Source organism: Heptranchias perlo, chromosome 2 (genome assembly GCF_035084215.1).
Source record: "Heptranchias perlo isolate sHepPer1 chromosome 2, sHepPer1.hap1, whole genome shotgun sequence".
Lineage (NCBI taxonomy): Eukaryota > Metazoa > Chordata > Chondrichthyes > Hexanchiformes > Hexanchidae > Heptranchias > Heptranchias perlo.
Window position 1 is genome coordinate 40,500,897 of NC_090326.1, and position 21,462 is coordinate 40,522,358.

At 40.4% G+C, this 21,462-nt stretch overlaps 1 protein-coding gene across 1 annotated transcript in view; it reads left to right on the forward strand.

Annotated features, from left to right (window-relative positions):
- Positions 1-18,493, forward strand: part of cdyl (chromodomain protein, Y-like) — a 198,264-nt gene extending 179,771 nt beyond the window's left edge. The window contains exons 4-7 of the mRNA XM_068001776.1: positions 2,943-3,115; positions 4,247-4,457; positions 15,290-15,433; positions 17,480-18,493. Of these exons, the coding sequence (XP_067857877.1) occupies positions 2,943-3,115; positions 4,247-4,457; positions 15,290-15,433; positions 17,480-17,638 (687 nt within the window). The 3' untranslated portion in view covers positions 17,639-18,493. The remainder of the gene's footprint in view (positions 1-2,942; positions 3,116-4,246; positions 4,458-15,289; positions 15,434-17,479) is intronic.
- The last annotated feature ends 2,969 nt before the right edge of the window (positions 18,494-21,462 follow it).

Sequence of the window (21,462 nt, forward strand, 5' to 3'; positions counted from 1 at the left end):
AAGGAAGAAGATGCTGCCAGAGTCTCAGTAAAGGAAGATATAGTTGAGATACTGGATGGACTAAAAATTGATAAAGAAGAGGTACTTGAAAGGCTATCTGTACTTAAAAGTAGATAAGTCACCCGGTCCGTATGGAATGCATCCTAGGTTGTTGAGGGAAGTAAGAGTGGAAATTGCGGAGGTACTGGCCATAATCTTCCAAACATCCTTAGATACGGCGGAGGTGCCAGAGGACTGGAGAATTACAAATGTTACATGCTTGTTCAAAAAAGGGTGTAAGGATAAACCCAGCAACTATAGGCCAGTTAGTTTAACCTCGGTGGTGGGGAAACCTTTAGAAACGATAATCCGGGACAGAATTAGCAGTCACTTGTGTGGATTGATTAGGGACAACCAGCACGGATTTGTTAAAGGCAAATCGTGTTTAACTAACCTGATAGAGTTTTTTGATGCGGTAACAGAGAGGGTAGGTGAGGGCAATGCAGTTGATGTGGTCTATATGGACTTTCAAAAGGCGTGATAAAGTACTGCATGGTAGGCTTGTCATCAAGATTGTGGCCCATGGAGCAAAGGGGGCAGCAGCAACATGGATACAGAATTGGTTAAGTGACAGGAAACAGAGTAGTGGTGAACGGTTGTTTTTCGGACTGGAGGGAGGTGTACAGTGGTGTTCCCCAGGGGTCGATGCTGGGACCACTGCTTTTCTTGATATATATATTAATGACTTGGACTTGGGTGTACAGGGCACAATTTCAAAATTTGCAGATGACACGAAACTTGGAAGGGTAGTGAACAATGAGGAGGATAGTGATGGACTTCAAGAGTATATAGATAGGCTGGTGGCATGGGCGGACATGTGGCAGATGAAATTTAATGCAGAAAAATGCAAAGTGATACTTTTCGATAGGAAGAACGCGGAGAGGCAATATAAACTAGAGGGCATGGTTCTAAAAGGGTTACAGGATCAGAGAGATCTGGGAGTTTTTGTACCCAATCGTTGAAGGTGGCAGGGCAGGTTGAGAAAGCGGTTTAAAAAAGCATATGGGACCCTGGGCTTTATAAATAGAGGCATAGAGTACAAAAGTAAGGAAGTCATGATGAACCTCTATAAAACACTGGTTCGGCCACAACTGGAGTATTGTGTCCAGTTCTGGGCATCGCACTTTATGAAAGATGTGAAGGCTTTAGAGAGGGTGCAGAAGAGATTTACTAGAATGATACCAGGGATGAGGAACTTTATGGATAAACTGGAGAAGCTCGGGTTGTTTTCCTTGGAACAGAGAGAGTTGAGAGGAGATTTGCTAGAGGTATTCAAAATCATGCAGGGTCTAGACAGAGTAAATGGAGAGAAACTGTTCCCATTGGCAGAAGGGTCAAGAACCAGAGGGCATAGATTTACGGTGATTAGCAAAAGAACCAAAGGTGACATGAGGAAAAACGTCTTTACACAGCGAGTGGATAGGATCTGGAATGCACTGCCAGAGGGGGTGGAAGAAGCAGATTCAATCATGGCCTTCAAAAGGGAACTGGATAAGTACTTGAAAGTAAAAAATTTGCAGGGCTACGGGGATAGGAAGGGGGAATGGGACTAACTGGATTGCTCTTGCATAGACCCAGCGGACTCGATGGGCCAAATGGCCTCCTCCTGTGCTGTAACCTGTGTATGATTCTATGACAAGTCTGCAAAGGAATATAGACAGGTTAAATGAGTGGGCAAGAAGGCGGCAGATGGAGTATAATGTGGGGAAATGTGAGGTTATTCACTTTGGTAGGAAGAATAGAAAAACAGAATATTTTTTGAATGGTGAGCAACTATTAAATGTTAGTGTTCAGAGAGACTTGGGTGTCCTGGTACAAGAAACACAATAAGTTAGCAATTAGGAAGGCAAATGGCGTGTTGGCTTTTATTGCAAGAGGGTTAGAGTACAAGAGTAAGGAAGTCTTACTACAATTGTACAGGGCTTTGGGAGACCTCACTGGAGTACTGTGTACAGTTTTGGTCTCCTTATCAAAAAAAGGATATTCCTGCCTTAGAGGCTGTGCAACGAAGGTTCACTAGATTAATTCCTGGGATGAGAGGTTGAGTAGAATGAGCCTATACTCTCTGGATCTCATTGAAACATATAAGATTCTGAGGGGGAATTGACAGGGTAGAGGCTGAGATGTTGTTTCCTCTGGCTGGAGAGTCTAGAACTAGAGAGCATAGTCGCAGGGTAAAGGGTCAGCCATTTAAGACTGAGATGAGTCATTTCTTCACTCGGGGTTGTGAATCTTTGGAATTCTCTACCCTAGAGGGCTGTGGATGCTGAGTCGTTGAGTATATTCAAGGCTGAGATGGATAAATTTTTGGACTCTAGGGGAATCAAGGGATATGGGGATCGGGCAGGAAAGTGGAATTGAGGCAGAAGATCAGCCATGATCTGATTGAATGGCAAAGCAGGCTCGAGGGGCCATATGGCCTACTCTTGCTCCTATTTCTTATGTTATTTTCTTTAAACTGAAGTCAAATGTTCAAACTGCCAAGGTGGGATTTGAACTCACGTTCTCTGGATTATTAGTCTAGGACTCTAGATTGCTAGTCCAATAACATAACCACTACACTACTGTACCCACTGATATGTGGCATGATGCTTTTCGGAAACAGTTTAAAGTCTGTCTTATTTTTTCCTCTGCATTGATTTATTCACCCATCATGTGTTTGAGGATAACTTCAATAAATAATAAGGAATACCGCACCTGAAGCTGAATAATGTATTGTCTTGGTGATTAGAATTATTCTTGACTGGATACAGGCACTGATATCGCATGATACAAGTTTGCAAAAATAGGAAGTTTTTAAATGATGAATGTAATCTATTAGTGTGTCTGGAACTTAACTTTTACAATTGTTGAATTATTTTGAGGTTTTTTTAAATCATTTTTTAAAATTGTTTTATTTACAGGTTATGAAGGAAGTGCAAAGTGCCCTGAACACTGCAGCAGCTGATGATAGTAAACTGGTTTTGCTGAGTGCTGTAGGAAGCGTCTTTTGTTGTGGTCTTGATTTTATTTATTTCATTCGACGGTTAACAGATGACCGAAAAAGGGAAAGTACTAAAATGACTGAGACCATCAGGTATGCATCTTCTAGGATAGAAACAGAAAATACTAGAAACACTCAGCAGGTCAGGCAGCATCTGTAGAGAGAGAAACAGAGGTAATGTTTCAGGTCGATGACTTTTCATCAGAACTGGAAGAAGTTAAAGATTTAACAATATTTAAGCAAGTACAGTCATGGAAAAGGTGTGGGGGTGGTGGGGAAAGGAAAGAACAGCGGGAAAGGCCTGCAATAGGGTGGAGGGGCAGGAGTGATTAAATGACTAAAGGGATGATGGTGCAAGGTAAAAAGGGGTGGTAATGGGTCAAGTAAAGAAACAAAAGATGGGTCCGGAGGAGGTGTAAATAGTTACAGCAGAACCATTAGCAGCACTTGCTGTCCGAGAAAGTGGGAGCGGTCGTTATGATCTAATGTTGCACTTGATTAAAAACAGTTAAATCTCTAACTCCCTCTAGTTCTGATGAAAGGTCATCGACCTGAAATGTTAACTCTGTTTCTCTCTCCGCAGATGCTGCCTGACCTGCTGAGTGTTTCCAGCATTTTCTGTTTTTATTTCAGATTTCCAGCATCCGCAGTATTTTGCGTTTGTTTTGTATGCATCTTCCAGGGATCCATTGTATGGCATTGCAAAATTTTCTTACAAAGAAAAATGCAAATAATAACGTCTCCATTAAAAAAAATGCTTGATTAAGCATCAGAAGCTTAATGGCATTGATCTAAGATTTTTGCACTGTATTGTGAAATGAAACCATTTGGATTAGTTTGACAGTTTTTCAGATGGGTGGAAACTTTGAAAATTTTGGTAGTTTTGTTTGGAATAGTTTTTTCTTTGAAAATGTGTGATTTGTAAAAGTCCAGATTCTTTGTGTGATTTACAGAATTATACAAAGGATTAACCTCAGGAATGATCTGTCCCATTAAACAAGTCACCAAGAAGGCATTAAAGGTGTTTATCTCTACATCTAAATGTTTTTTTATTAATTACACAGAGATCTGAGATATCTGTTGTGTAATATTATGTTCAATTTTGTTAACTTTACGTTTGTGCCAGTGGTTCTTAAACTGTGGATTTTCTAATAGGCACTGATATTTGCATATACATGCAAAACATTAAAAGAACAACAGACTGAAGCTTTTTTCTTCTTTTAGGAGTTTTGTCAATACGTTTATTCAATTTAAGAAACCAATCATAGTAGCCGTGAATGGTCCTGCAATTGGCCTTGGAGCTTCCATATTACCTCTTTGTGATGTGGTGTGGGCTAACGAGAAAGCATGGTTTCAGACTCCTTATACTACTTTTGGGCAGACCCCAGATGGATGCTCATCACTGACATTTCCCAGAATAATGGGTTTAGCCTCGGTAAGTCGGCATTTATTCTCAAATCATCAAATGTACTGTGTATCTGCCCCAAAAATATTGAAACTTTCAGTTCAGTAGAGTTCAAAGACAACACCATTCTGCACTTAAATAGGTTTTCTGGAATGCAGAGTGGAAATCTATGATGATTGATGGTTACCTGGATACATTTTAGCCTCCACACATAGCTCCTTCAATAGAAAATTTCTTCCTACCTTTTGTTCAGCATTAAAAAGAAGGACCTTCTAGATAGTTGGCTGTCATACTTTTTTATTGCTTAATGTTAAAATTTTGACGTCGTCGTTCGCTATAAAATTGGACATCTTTCTCAAGACTGGCTGAGTCAACAGTTTTGAGGGGGACATACTACAGAGAAATGCCTGAACCTATTCAATATTAACCATTCAGCCAATCAACAGAAACCATCCTTGAAACTTTTACTAGGTGCCAAAAATATGTTTCATGAGTAAAGGGAGTGTCTTTGCAGTACTTGATGCTTTTGAATTAGGCTCTAATATCTCGAAAATAGTGAAAAGCACATATAATAATAACAACAGCGACTTGCATTTACATAGTAACTTAAATGTAGAAAAATGGCCCACGTTGCTTCACAGAGACATAAGGAAAAATGGACACTGGGCCAAAAAAGGAGATTTTTTTTAGATGGACATAGATCTGGGAAGCAACAGCCAGGAGGGAGCGATGGCAACGATATTGAAGGGGAAATGGAACTATTTTACAATGTTATATAGTTCTTGGGTGACTTGTTATTTTGCACTGGTTGTATCTTTTCCATCTTTCAGCGAGGAATGCAACAGGTTTGCTCGTATCCAATTGATTACGTTAGTCACAGTGCAAATAGACCTTATAATTTCAGATGTTATTTTAAATTAATCTCAAAATACAAGTTTGTAATTTGTTGATATTGTCGTACTTAGTTAAATTGGAAAATTTGTTACCCAAACTTTTCTCTTATCCAACATTGTGCTTTACCGTTGGACCATCAAAATAACCTTGGTAAATTGATCTGCCTCTGTGTCAACAGCCCTCTCAAGGAGTTTGTCAGCTGTGATCCTTTTGGTTGGCAATTAATAATGGATTTTAAATACAAGTTTTCATATTACCTTCTCAAAATGTAACACCCATTATCTTTAGCTTGCTGGCCCAGACTCAAATTTGTACTGTTAGGATCAATCTACTCCCTTTGTCTTATTATATTTCTCTAAATCCCTTCCAAGATTGCAAGATCACAAGATAAGTAACAGTCAGCAAGCCATTGATCCATCTCAGCTTATCTATCTAGAAAGATGACAATGATATTGAAAGGGAGAGGGAACCACTTACACTGTCATATAGTTCTTGAATGACAGCCCCTCTCCCCATCTTGGGTCCAACTGGTAAATGATTCTGGGGTTTTTGCCTCCATTACCCAACACAGAAGTCCAACCCATGTGTTGATCACTCTTTGTGTAAAGATGAATTTCCTGACAAGTCCGAAATTTCCCTTTTACTAGTTTGAATCTGTTTCCCGTTGTCCTACTATCATGCGTTCGTTTGAAGTAGTTTCAAGATCTGTATATTCTATGTTTACTACCTTATATATCAAGCTGCAGGAGGTTAGATTCTCCAGTGTCATCTAGAGTTATCAGTGTTTTAACTTGGTGGTGTCACTTGCCCAACCTGTTGGTTTGTGTTAATAATCCCTTGGGAGTCCTTCTGAAGATGCTCCTTTTCAATTGTGTGATGTGCCAATACTTTCCAGAGACTTGCAATAGTTACCCACAATTAAAACATTGTAGGTTTTAAAAAAAAATCGAGCCAAATAAGTTCAGGAATTTTCTGTTTTGAAGGAGTCAAACCTTTTTGGCTTCGAGCTTCCTGACAATCTCAATACCCTGCCATATTTTACTAAATTCATACCATGCCAGATAGAAGTTGAGTCATACATTAGAGTGGAGAACATGACAATATATCCTTGTGTAATGTTGACTGCTATAACTGACTTATGTAACAAAATTGTATTGTTTTATCAATAGTCACATTTCATTGGTAATCAGTGAGAATGAATCCTGTTTCTTCTTTAGGGAGGTACTACTTGATAGTTCTACAGAAGCTGTTCTATAGATTTTTTTTAATGCAGGAAGTGAGATATAGTACAATTGTGTTATTATGCTTTTTGTGATTGTGCTTTTAACTGTTATTTTCATGGGTAGTAAAGAAGAGACCTGTTTTATTTTAAGTCCATATATTTATCATTTGCACTTAGATAAGTATGAGCTGATCAAAGAGAGTCAGCATGGATTTGTGAAGGGTAGGTCTATCTGACTAACCTAGTTGAATTTTTTGACATGGTCACTAGCTGTCACTCTTCTCACCATTAACCTGCTATTCACTCCTTTCCAGCATGCTCTTCGAAGGGTGGACTCTCGCCCCCATTTTCCCCTCCCCACCCCCTTCCCCCTCCCCTCCTCTTTTCCCCCTCCCCTCCCCCTCCCCCATTTATCTAGCTGCAGTGGCTAATTCGTTTATTTTTCAAGAGCTAATCAGAAACGCTTACTTCACTGTCTCTAAATACTTCTTTCTCAAACTTCTTTCCAAATCCTTTCAGTTGAAATGTACAAACCCCACCCTTGCAACAACATAGTTTGCAACTTACCATGAGCAATGCCATGAGAGAAAAAATGAAATTTGTTAGATTTATTCATATTTACAGTATATTTCTTAAATATACTACCTATAGTGTCTTTTCAAACATGTTTCGCACATATTTTTGGTGATAATTATCGAGAGAGGGTCCACGTCCAGTACACGTTATTGGAAATGTTTAATTGACCATTCACAATTAAAACGTTGGTTATGAGAAAAACCAGTGTAAAGATCACACCAATTGTAAGAATAATTCCATGATTTTTAATCTGAGCAACTAAGTCACACTAATGTTTCAGGTTATTAAAAACATGAAATTTTTTTACACTAGATAGTTAGAAGCTATTTAGAGACATATTTAAATACGAAAAAGTATTGTATTCCTGTTCTATTTAGATGAGCAAATACACTAAATTGACATCAATTGGTTGAAAATAACTGAGACAGCATAGTCTGCTGTTTGGGTTGTCAAATAGGAATGTTTCCTTATGGGATGAAGTGAAGTGACTCACTGGTGACGGTACCTTTCCCCTCACAGAACCCTCCCCGTCTGGCTATACTTTCCTTTACCTGCCCTGCCATGGTAGCAGTGTGGCCCTTATCACCAAATCTCACCTTTGTCTCTTCCCCTATTCCTCAGCAGCTTCTCCTCCTTTGAACATCTCACCTTGTTCCACCCCTTTCAACGTTCCTTTAAAATCTTTGTTCGCGACTTCCCCTCCCTCCAAACCCCAACCCGGGTTTCTCACTGAGCGATCCTCACTCCTTTCTTCTCTTAGCTTCTGCACTGAGCGACCCCTTGTCCTCGATGATTCCAACCTCCATCTCAACTCACCTTGCTCATTCTCCTCCAAGTTCACTACTCTCCCGTCCTCCCTTAACCTCTCCCTCTATGTAAATCCTCCTACCCATATTCACGGCCATCCCATCAACTTTGCGATCTCACATGGCCTCTCTATTCCCTCTGTCTCAGTCACAGACAAGATCATCTCTGATCACTTCCTTGTATCCCTCACCACTCACATTCCCCTTCCAACCCCGCTTCCTCCTCTGTCCGCCCCTGGAAAAAAACTTTTCTATTCACTTACAATGGCTCTTTCAAAGTCCCAACTGTCTAGCCTTTGGCCCTCCATTTGCCTTGATACTTCTGAAGCCGTCGATCTGCTCAATCACCCCCTCACCTCTGCACATGAGGGGAGGAAGAAGAGTGGTAGGGCTTTATTGATAGGGGATTCAGTTGTAAGGGGAACAGATAGGCGTTTCTGCGGCCGTAAACATGACTCCAGGATGGTATGTTGCCTCCCTGGTGCTAGGGTCAAGGATGTCACGGAGCAGCTGCATGGCGTTCTGGAGAGGGAGGGTGAACAGCCGGTAGTCGTGGTTCATATCGGTACCAACGACTTAGGTTTAAAAAAAAGGGATCAGGTCCTGCAAGGTGAATTCAAGGAGTTAGGAGATAAATTAAAAAGCAGGACCTCAAAAGTTGTGATCTCAGGATTACTACCAGTGCCACGTGCTAGTGAGTATAGGAATAGGAGAATAGACCGGATGAATACGTGGCTGCAGGGATGGTGTAGGAGGGAGGGATTTAGATTCCTGGGACATTGGGACCGGTTCTGGGGAAGGTGGGACCTGTACAAGCGTGACGGGTTACACCCGAGCAGGACCGGGACCAATGTCCTCGCGGGGGTGTTTGCTAGTGCTGTTGGGGAAGGTTTAAACTAGAGTAGCAGGGGGATGGGAACCTGAGCGGGGAGTCAGAAGGGAGTAAAGTTGAGAGCAGCAAGAGAGGGGAAGACCCAGGGGAAATTTACAATACAAATAGTACAAAGAGTTGTTCAAGAACAAGTGAAAGGGAAAAGCGTAGAGCAGCAGGAAGAAAGTGTACTTTAGGCACTACAGATAAAGTGAAAACTAGAAGGCGTAAGGCGATTAACCCAGCATCAAAGCTGAAGGTCAGGCTAGGGGTGTGTGGCCCAACTAAGAGTTCTATATACAAATGCACGGAGTATAAGGGATAAATTAAATGAACTACAGGTTCAAATTCAAATTGGAGGGTATGACATGTTAGCTATTACTGAGACATGGCTGCAGGATGGTCAGGATTGGGAACTAAATATACCGGGTTATAAAGTCTACAGGAGAGATAGGGAAAATGGAAGAGGGGGAGGAGTAGCCTTAATGATTAGAGATGAAATCACGTCAATGATAAAGGAGGATATAACGAGTGGTGAGCAGCCAACAGAGACCTTATGGGTTGAATTGAGAAATAGGAAAGGATCTAAGACTATAGTGGGAGTTGTGTATAGGACCCCTGGCAGCAGCTCTGAAGTGCTAGATTGTATAAATGCAGAGATTAGACAAGCTTGTAAGAAAGGTATAGTGGTCTTAATGGGGGACTTTAACCTTCACATAGATTGGGAAAAGCAGACTAGCAGTTGTCAGAAAGGTAGTGAATTTCTTGAGTGTGTCCGGGATAGTTTTCTACAGCAGTATGTCCTAGAGGCAACAAGGGGGCAAGCCATACTAGATTTAGTAATGAGTAATGAACCAGATTTAGTTAACAGCTTGACTGTGCGTGAACATCTATCCAATAGCAATCATAACATGATCGAATTCAATGTAATGTTTGAAAGGGAAAAAAGTGAATCAGCTGCTAAGATTCTAGACTTGGGTAAGGCCGACTTCAATGGGATGAGACAGAGACTGTCCACAGTAAACTGGGCAAATCTGTTAATGGGTAAAACGACTGATGATCAGTGGGAAATGTTTAAAGAAACATTTAACAAGATGCAGAACCGGTTTATATCCCTGAGGGGCAAGAACTCTACTTGCCAAAAAAAACAACCGTGGACAACTAAGACAGTATAAGACAACTAAGACAGTATAAGACATAAGGAAAGGGCATACAAAAAGGCAAAAAATGGCACAGATCCTGGCGAATGGGAAAGATACAAAGATCAACAAAGGGTCACAAAACAGATAGTAAAAGCTACAAAAAGAGAGTATGGAAAGAAACTTGCAAGGGATATCAAAACCAATACGAAGAACTTTTATAGTTATATTAGGAAAAAGAGGGTGATCAGGAGCAGTGTTGGCCCCTTAAAAACTGAAAGTGGGGATATTGTCATTGACAATGGCGAAATGGCGGACATGTTGAACAATTACTTTGCGTCAGTATTTACAGTAGAAAAAGAGGATAGCATGCCGGAAATCCCAAGAAAACTAATATTGAACCGGGACAGGGACTCGATAAAATTAACATAAGTAAAGCAACAGTAATGAAGAAAATTATAGCATTAAAGAGTGACAAATCCCCAGGACCAGATGGTTTCCATCCCAGGGTTTTAAAGGAAGTAGGTGAGCACATTGCAGATGCCCTAACTATAATCTTTCAAAGTTCTCTAGATTCAGGAACTGTCCCTCTAGATTGGAAAATTGCACATGTCACTCTGCTTTTTAAGAAAGGAGAGAGAGGCAAACCGGGGAATTATAGACTAGTTAGCCTAACATCTGTTGTGGGGAAAATGCTGGAGTCTATAATTAAAGATAGGGTGACTGAATACCTCGAATTTTCAGTTAATCAGAGAGAGCCAGCATGGATTTGTGAAAGTAGGTCGTGCCTGACAAACCTGATTGAATTTTTTGACGTGGTGAATGTCAATGGATATTATTTATATGGACTTCCAGAAGGCATTTGATAAGGTCCCACATAAGAGACTGTTAGCTAAGATAGAAGCCCATGGAATCGAGGGAAAAGTACGGACTTGGTTAGGAAATTGGCTGAGCGAAAGAAGACAGAGTCGAGATAATGGGTAGGTAATCACATTGGCAGGATGTGACTCGTGGAGTCCCGCAGGGATCTGTCTTGGGGCCTCAATTATTCACAATATTTATTAATGACTTAGATGAAGGCATAGAAAGTCTCATATCTGAGTTTGCCGATGACACAAAGATTGGTGGCATTATAAGCAGTGTAGATGAAAACATAAAATTACAAAGTGATATTGATAGATTAGGTGAATGGGCAAAACTGTGGCAAATGGAATTCAATGTAGACAAATGTGAGGTCATCCACTTTGGATCAAAAAAGGATAGAACAGGGTACTTTCTAAATGGTAAAAAGTTAAAAACAGTGGATGTCCAAAGGGACTTAGGGGTTCAGGTACATAGATCATTGAAGTGTCATGAACAGGTGCAGAAAATAATCAATAAGGCTGATGGAATGCTGGCCTTTATATCTAGAGGACTAGAGTACAAGGGGGCAGAAGCTATGCTGCAGCTATACAAAACCCTGGTTAGACCGTACCTGGAGTACTGTGAGCAGTTCTGGGCACCGTACCTTCGGAAGGACATATTCGCCTTGGAGGGAGTGCAGCGTCGGTTTACTAGAATGATATCCGGACTTCAAGGGTTAAGTTATGAGGAAAGATTACACAAATTGGGATTGTATTCTCTGGAGTTTCGAAGGTTAAGTGGTGATCTGATCTAAGATATTAAGGGGAACAGATAGGGTGGATAGAGAGAAACTATTTCCGCTGGTTGGGGATTCTAGGAGTAGGGGGCACGGTCTAAAAATTAGAGCCAGACCTTTCAGGAGCTAGATTAGAAAACGTTTCTACACACAAAGGGTGGTAGAAGTTTGGAACTCTCTTTCGCAAACGGCAATTGATACTAGCTCAATTGCTAAATTTAAATGTGAGATAGATAGCTTTTTGGCAACCAAAGGTATTAAGGGATATGGGCCAAAGGCAGGTATATGGAGCTGGATCACAGATCAGCCATGATCTTACCAAATGGCAGAGCAGGCACGAAGGGCTGAATGGCCTACTCCTGTTCCTATGTTCCTGTGTTCCTTTGATGCCGTTTTCCCCAGTAAGATCCTTACTCTCTCCCATTCTGGTTGTTCCCCTGATGTAGCCCCCATCTACGCTCCTTCAGGTCCAGAGATGTTGGTCCAGATCTGGCTAGAAGACATCAAGCACTACTGGGCCCTGCTCTCCTCTGCCAAAATTGCTTACTATTCCAGGATCATCCTGGAATGCATAGATAATCCCCGACTTATTTTCTCCATTACCAACGTCCATCTGTTCAGCTGCCTCTGCTGTATTTCCCCCTTCCCCGAGCCCACCAAACCAAATTTTCCCCAAGATTCCTCCTGTTATAGCCCTGAACCTAATCCTTCTCTAGTTTCTTTCCTATCTCCCCTCATGCCTTCTCCAAGCTCATCATGGCCATGAAACCCACCTCCTACTCCCTCGACCCTATTCCCACTGAACTACTGACCACCCAACTTCCCTTCCTGGCCCCCATGCTGGCTGACATTATAACTGATTCCCTCTCCTTATGTACTGCCCTTCTCTTTCAAAATTGCCGTCATCACTCCCCTTTTTGAAAAACCCGCCCTCGACCCCTTTGTCTTTGGAATCTTCCGCCCCATCTCCAATCTCCCTTTCCTCTCCAAAGCCCTTGAACATGTCCCAAATCCATGCCTATCTTTCCTGAAACTCCATGTTTAAACCCCTCCAATCAGGTTCCGCCACAGCACTGAAATGGCCCTGATCAAAGTCACAAATGACATCCTCTGTGACTGTGACCGTGGTGCACTATCCCTCCGCATCCTCTCGACCTGCCTGCAGCCTTTGACATGATCGACCACACCATCCTCCTCCAATACCTCTCCTCCATTATCCAGCTGAGTGGGACTCCCCTCACTTGGTTCCACTCTTACCTATCCAATCATTGCTAGAGAATTTCCAGCAATGGCTTCTCTTCCTGCCCTGCACCATTACCTCTGGAGTCCCCCAAGGATCTATCCTTGGGCCCCTCTTATTCCACATTCATATGCTGCTACTCAGCAACATAATCCAGAGACATTACGTCAGCTTCCACATGTACGCTGACAACACACAACTCTGCTTTTTCTACCACCTCTCTTGAACCTTCCACTGACTCTGTGTTGTCAGCCTGCTTTTCCGATATCCAGACCTGGATAGGTCTCAGTTTCCTCCAGTTAAACATTGAGAAGAGCGAAGCCGTTGTCTTCGCATCCCACCACTAACAAACTCCGTTCCCTCATCACTGATTCTATCCCCTTATCTGGCCACTGTCTCAGGCTGAACCAGACTGCTCACGACCTTGGTGTCCCATTTGACCTCAAGCTGAGCTCCTGACCCCATATCATCTCCATCAAAAAGACCACTTGTCTCCACCTCTGCCTCACCCATCCACTGCTGAAACACTCATTCCCGCATTTGTCACCTCCAGACTCTACTATTCTAATGCTCTGCTGGCCGACCTCCTATCCTCCACCCTGTAAAAGCTAGAGCTCATCCAAAACTTTGCTGCCCGTAACCCAACCCACACCAGGTCCCGTTTACCCATCACCCCTGTACTCGCTGACATACCATGGCTCCCGGTCCACCAACGTTTCCATTTTAAAATTCTCATCATGATGTTCAAATCCCTTTATGGTCTTGCCTCTCCCAATCTCTGTAACCTCTTCCAGCCCTGCAATCCTCCGAGAACTCTGCATTCTAACTCAGGCCTCTTACACAACCCCTCTCCCTCGCCCCACCATTAGCGACCATGCCTTCAGCCGTCTAGGCCCTAAGTTCTGGAATACCCTCACCAAACCCTTCCACCCCTCTCTCCTCCTTTAAGACCCTCCTTAAAACCTACCTCTTTGACCAAGCTTTTAATCACCCCTCCCAATATCATCTTCTTTGGCTCATTGTCAATTTTTTTTCTGATTATGCTTCTGTGAAGCACCTTGGGATGATTTCCTACGTTAAAGGCTACATAAATGCAAGTTGTTGTTGTTGTTGAAAGTTTTAACAGAGGTGATATTCTGAAACTTTCCTCTGTGTTCTATAATTAGCGCTTCTAACATTTGAGTAACTTACTTTTTCCAGAAAATGGGTCAAAAAGTAAAGTGAATCAATCATCTGTGAGCAAATACATGCTTTTTGGCTCTAAAATGAAATAAAATATTCATAATCAGAAAACTTCCCCTTTAATCAGTAAAACAACATTGGAAGGAGTAAATAAAATACTTTTAACTAAATATATGTGTACAATTGTTTTATGCTGAAAGGAGTTGACATGCATCATTGGCTGCCACTAAGGTGTGCTTTGCATGGAGGCTGCCCATTAGTTTTGTGCCTATCAGTACAATGTTCCCTGCACAAAACAGGGGAAGTAGCTGTGTGCATCACACCAGAACTGTAGTATGTCGACACTGACCCCTCTAGGTTTTATAGGATTTAACTCTATTTTTGGAATTCATTTTCAGTGGATAATTATCGGCTTTAACACTAAAATATAAGCCTTTGGTTTTGGATTATCATCCATAGTTTGAGAGGCAAAACTTCATTTAAGATAATATAATTGTTGAAACTTCAGTAACTAAATCTTACTTTTTTATTTATATAACTCGCCTGCATAGCAATCATTGAACTTCAAAAGTAATTTTGTGTGAAGTGGTTTAAGAAGTATCAATGTGATGAGGCGTTAAACAAATTAAAGTTTTATTGTATTATAATGGATATTTCCTCTCCCGCAAAATAATTCACTCAAAATCTAACCCCTTTTTAGGAACTGAAATTACTGGGGATTAGGTGGGCTGGAATTCTGTCCTTTCAGCTCTGGGACTGGGGTGTGAATCCATCTCTGACCGATGTGATAAAAGCCACCGCTTTCTATGCTACCAACCTTGTATGAAATGAGTTTGAAAATGGAAAATTTGATGAGTTTGGGGACAGTGGTTCACAAGGTTGGATTATCTAATGACTAGGGTGAGCAGCGATGAGCTTGGTGGTGGTTTCTTGCATGTTCATATGCAGGTCAGTTGGGTGCATTCTTGTGGTTGAGTTAAGGCAAATTTGTACCCAGTTCTGTATCTGGGTGTCCTGTGAGAAAGAAAGCAGCTCACTGACATATATAATTCTTATATGACATTATCTGAAAAGCCAATTTTACCAGTCTTCCAAAAAAGACTCCCTTCCTGTTTTGATGGCATCTGTGGATCTGTTCACATGTTGAGCTATCATGGCTAAATAAGGTTGTGTAGATGTGGAAGGCTAATATGGAGTAATGGAGACAGGAAAAATCTTGTACATAAATAGTTCATTCAGGCAATGTTAGTTAGGATTTTTTTTCCATTTGTGCTAAGTTTTTGTTTTTTACAGGCGAATGAAATGCTGTTCAGTGGACGAAAGTTGACTGCACAGGAAGCATGTGCAAAAGGATTGGTATCGCAGGTTTTCTGGCCTGGAACATTCAGTCAGGAGGTTATGGTCCGCATTAAGGAACTAGTCGCATGTAATTCCCTTGTAAGTCAGGAACTGTAACTTTCAGTATTCCATAGTATGCAGGTCTCTTACAGTCAGTAAAATGTAGCGTTTTACTTTAGAATTCATGGTTCTTCAAGATTTACACATCTTTTAAAAGGGCTACAGTAAATAGTGTGTATTTGACAATTCTGTATGTGTGTGTAATATATAGAAAAAGATTGATGTGTAGAAGAATAATGTTTCTGCTAACTAAAGTAAGTGACATTGGTATTTATCAATGGAATGTTAGTTTTGCATGCATCAGTAATAGTTCCAACCATTCAGAACTCAGAAGTATTCAGTGTTCTTTCAAAGCTTTAAAAATTCATCTCCTCCTTGTTTTTGCCTCTGAGTCAGAAAGTTGTGGGTTCTAGTCCCACTCCAGGGTCCCATCTGCCCCCTCAGATGGCCGTAAAAGATCCCATGGCACTATTTCGAAGAAGAGTAGGGGAGTTCTCCCCGGTGTCCTGGCCAATATTTATCCCTCAACCAACATCATTAATAAAAAAACAGTTTATCTGGTCGTTATCACATTGCTGCTTATGGAACCTTGCTGTGCGGAAATTGGCTGCCGCGTTTCCTACGGTACAACAGTGACTACACTTCAAAAAGTACTTCATTGGGCTGTAAAGCACTTTGGAACGTCCTGAGGTCCTGAAAGACATTACATTCATAGAATCATAGAATCATAGAAGTTTACAACACGGAAACAGGCCCTTCGGCCCAACATGTCCATGTCGCCCAGTTTATACCACTAAGCTAGTCCCAATTGCCTGCACTTGGCCCATATCCCTCTATACCCATCTTACCCATGTAACTGTCCAAATGCTTTTTAAAAGACAAAATTGTACCCGCCTCCACTACTGCCTCTGGCAGCTCGTTTCAGACACTCACCATCCTTTGAGTGAAAAAATTGCCCCTCTGGACCCTTTTGTATCTCTCCCCTCTCACCTTAAATCTATGCCCCCTCGTTATAGACTCCCCTACCTTTGGGAAAAGATTTTGACTATACCTTATCTATGCCCCTCATTATTTTATAGACTTCTATAAGATCACCCCTAAACCTCCTACTCTCCAGGGAAAAAAGTCTCAGTCTATCCAACCTCTCCCTATAAGTCAAACCATCAAGACCCGGTAGCATCCTAGTAAATCTTTTCTGCACTCTTTCTAGTTTAATAATATCCTTTCTATAATAGGGTGACCAGAACTGTACACAGTATTCCAAGTGTGGCCTTACTAATGTCTTGTACAACTTCAACAAGACATCCCAACTCCTGTATTCAATGTTCTGACCAATGAAACCAAGCATGCTGAATGCCTTCTTCACCACCCTATCTACCTGTGACTCCACTTTTCAATGCATGTCTTTTTTTGAGATCTCCATCAAGTCACAATATTTATTTATTTACACACACACACACACACACACACACACACACACACACACACTCTCCATTACAAAAGCAGGCAATAGTGGGACACTTTTTTGTCATTGATCATCAGTTAATTGGTATGCACCTTGCCCAAAACAAACCAGTTCTATTTTTCGTCCTTGTTTTCCACCACTTATGAGCACTCAATAATTTTCATTCTCTTCCAACTGAGAGGCTAGGGGGCTGGGATATACCCCAGATGGAACACTGCTTCTTTATAGGGCTCCATCTTGCAACTGAACCAAGAACAGACTAAACATACTAATAGAAACTAATAATTTTGTTCGATAGACTGTCCTAAACAATGAACACACAGCCTTTCTGGTTGTGACTCACTTGACCTACTGGATTCCATTGTTCCATGTGATTTCAGACTTGGTCATCTGAGTCACACTTATATGCAATTATAGCTGCAAACTGAAATTAATTTTACTAACTCATCATAGACGACTGCCCTACTGATCAGAGACTTTCATCACTTTGTTCTGGATTGACTGTCCAGAGTTGCATAGTATGTTGCAGCTAGCTGAGTCACTGACTCCCTAAGCTTTGTTTTACTTTTGACAATAAAATGGTATTATAGTCCTGAAAAGAGTATGTTTGCATCATCTAGGTACTTGAAGAATCCAAAGCTCTTGTCAGAAATGCCATGAGGGGGGATTTGGAGCAGACCAATGAAAATGAATCTGACGTTCTGAGGAAAATCTGGAGCTCTTCTCAGGGGATGGACTCTATGCTAAAATACCTACAGAAGAAAATTGATGAGTTCTGAATATGTGCTTTGTCATTGGAAAATTCTTTCCTACTGGGTTGTCCCCGTTGGCTTATAAATGCCCTCATTTAAAAATAGAGGGATGGGAGAATCTATAGAAAGACAAATTCTCAAGTCGCATCTGCTCAGAAGCTGAGGAGCAAAGGCTGGACAATGGAAGCTGAGGATCTCGTCTAGTACTGTATCTTCATCATTCAAAATGACGACAGAAAAGAAAGCTACAAGAGGATAATGATTGGTATGCACTACCAAACTTTTCAGTTGTCTTTGCTTATCGGGTAGCTTTTGTCCTTTTGCGATTACTGCACTGTGCGTTACTGTGCTTTCCAAATCCAAATGCATTATGTTATGTGTTTGTGATAGGAAAGTTTGGAAAAACACTCAGCTTAAAAGATGGGGAGGAAAAAAAACGGGTAATAACCAGCCTCCTTCTCACTGCCAGAGAGTACATAAGGCTGGTTTAAATTAAAAATAAACACTCACAAAAGACCTGAAAGGTCATAGGTGTATGGTTTGGGGGAGAGGATTACAAATACCTCAAAAAAAGAACAAAAGACAAGTCTTTAATTCCTGACAGTGGATCCAGTGTCTAATATAAATCCTTAAGACTATACATATCCCTTTGAAGAGTCTATGTGTACATGTTAAATGTGCTCAGGAGGTGTGTAGTAAATGTTTGACCCAGTTCCAGAACATATTAGTATATTATTCAATAAGCATGAAGAAACCACTGGCTCTTTAAGAAAAACTTGCCTTGCAGTATTAGTGATTCTTTGTGAATCTTATATAAAGAAATCAATATAAGTTAAAGATAAGTTTTAGTGTTTTTAAAGTGTAGATTTTTTCCTTTTTTTTTAATCAACTACAAATGTATACTTCTGTTTCTGGGTGAAAGCGATAAATTATAGAAAGAGCTTGAGTTTTCTTTGCCGGTTAAATTGATATATTACACCAAAAAATGCTTTATGTATACATAACTATGGTTTTAGTACTACTTTAGGAACATTTTCTTAATTTAATAAGTTAAAAAAAATTCCTTTTGGCACACTATTCAAAACAAAACTCCTTCCAAAAACTACCTTAAAAGTAGGTGATTCTTGTGTCAACTTATTTTATGATACACCATGTGGTGTTCGTAACAGTGCCCCATGTAAATAGTATTGTGCGTTCCTTTTAGGAATGGTTACTAATTCCTGTTTACAGATGTCTCACTGGATATAGATATCTGAATTTGCAATCTTCTCTGAATGTATGAATGGAAATTAAATCTTATTTTTGTACAGTTTATTTGTTTGTACTTAGAAATGATCACCTCCCCTTCCCAGTGGAGAGCTGTACATTGTGTAAATCTGCCTTTACTTTGGATTGGTACAGTATTTTTGCATCTGTGGGACCTACTTTTGTTCAGTAGTTTAAACTATATTATAAACTGTACAATCTGTAAAGTTTTATAGGTTAATAATTAAAATGAGCTGTGAAAAGATCTGGGTAAATAAAACTAATATTTCATATTCAAAAGTGCCGTCAAATTGCAACACTTTGTGTGCTTATCATGCTTGTTCCTGTGGCCTGCAAAGGCTTCAGTAATGTGTCCCTACCTACATGCATGTATATGCATATTGCTAATTGTAAATAACAGCTTAGAAAACTTTCAACAAATGAGGTTAGAAAATTGTCAGATAACTGGAACAGAAAAGTTCCTGCTGTACCACATTTTACAACAGTCTGGCTTTGGGAAAATAAAACCCATCGACCGCAGTTTCGGCAAATACATGGTCTGCACACATGGACACAGAGTAGCAGCTCACTTTGTACAGGCATCATTATGGAGAGGTGTAGATTTTTATTTTAATAATTGGACATACTCGTATATTGGAAATAATGTCAATTTTATTTCATCAATACATGATTTCAACTTAAAATTAATTAATTTGAAAAGTTAGTTGTAATTTTCCATTTTTAGGGAAATAAAAATACTTAGAAATTTACAATTCATGCCAAGGATCATTTTCTAAATTTGCTATAATTAAATTCTGTAATTAAAGTTTCAGATTTTTATTTTATATTTTGATTGCATTATCCAAAGACTATTCCAGTAAGTATTCAGATGTATTTTTGCATTAAGATTTTAAAATATTTTTCATTACAGAAAGACAACTGTATTTATTGTGAAATGCAAACTATTCTCAACGGAGTTAGGATTCTGATCTAAGTTAATAGTGCCAAGGTGTCTTAAACATGAAACCATATCAAGTAACTGAATACTTTGGGTGTTAACTAAACCCAGTAAAAACAACTGCAACTGTGACAGCTTGAGTACATAATCCACATTGATACTTCAGAACAGTACTGTCTTTCGAATGAGATGTTACATCAACATTCCGTCTGTCTGTTCAGGTGGGGGTAAAAGATCCCATGGAACTATTCAGAGAAGAGCAGAGGGGTTCTGGTAACCTGTCCATAATTTATCCCTCAACCACACTATCAAAACAGGTTAACTGGTTATTTATCTCATTGTTGTTTGTGTGACCTTTTGCACAATTTGGCTGCTGCATTTGCCTACATAACAACTGTGACTACACTTCAAAAAGTAATTAATTGATTGTGAAGCATTTTGGGACAGCCTGAGGACATAAAAGGTGCTATGTAAATGCAAGCTCTTCCTTTAGAGGAGGGCCAAGAGAACCTAATTTCAGTTATGTGAGCTAGTCGTGATGCTCCAGTCATCATGAGTGCGTGGCTGGCTTGATGGACCAGCTGGTCTTTTCCTGCCTGATATCATATGTTCGTATGAGCTGTGATGGGGATTAACAATTAAATTTCACTAAATTCCATATGATTACAAGAAGAATCAAGATCCACAGTATTTTACAGAATGCTTCTTGTGTAAATCTGGTAAATATAATTAAGTTTCAGCAGAATTAAGCTCCATAGCCCTTTGGCATCAATCAAACTGCTTTGCATGGGAAAAGAATGTGAATTAGAGGCCTGGAATATGGGAAGGGGGGATGGATCGCCCTGGATGCCAAGAATGCAGGGGGAATAGAACAGAGTCTCAGCTGGAAAGCTCAGAAATGGGCTTCTGCCTGCAGCGATAATTTTGGCTGTCTCAATTTTGCCCGCCCGTACATCTTTTGGGCACCTAAGAGTTATCATGTGAAGGCCGTAACTGGGCATGTAATTGGGCTGCAGGTAAGTTAGTAAGAGAGACCACATTGTGTGGATTAACACTTATTTAACTTGTAGACAAGAGGCAGGTAAGTAGTTGCATTTTCAAGTTTGAAAAATATCCAAACATTGTGCTGTGAGCTGAGCTTGTATCCAGCTCTCTGTTTCTGATGTATTCTGGCACAGCCTTTGGGTCCTGATTTCCTTATTATATTCATATACAATCTGGCCAGTGCAATTTTTTCTGCTGTTAAATTTGACGCATTCTTTTGGATGAAATATAGGTAGTTTTTATATATCATACATTGCTGGCAAATGGAAACCCTCTGCCTCATGCCAGTTAGTGTTGATGAATCCCTGCAAGTTATGAGACTGGAGATTTTAAACGATCCACCCCTGTTCCCAATAATTTTGTTTTATCTGATGTTTTAGTCAATCTACGGTAGAGGTTTGTTTAACAATGCAGTGTGGCAATAAATGGAAGATGACAGTCCCACACAATATGATCTTGCAGGTGTTTTTTCCATAGCTGTTTTCTACATCTATTATTCTGTGTTGTGTTTTCACTCCTGTTTCTGAGGCTGCAGCACGGTGTAGGTTGAATTTCATCTTTATTCTCTGAAGCTCACACTTTTGTGTAGATCTGAGACAATAGT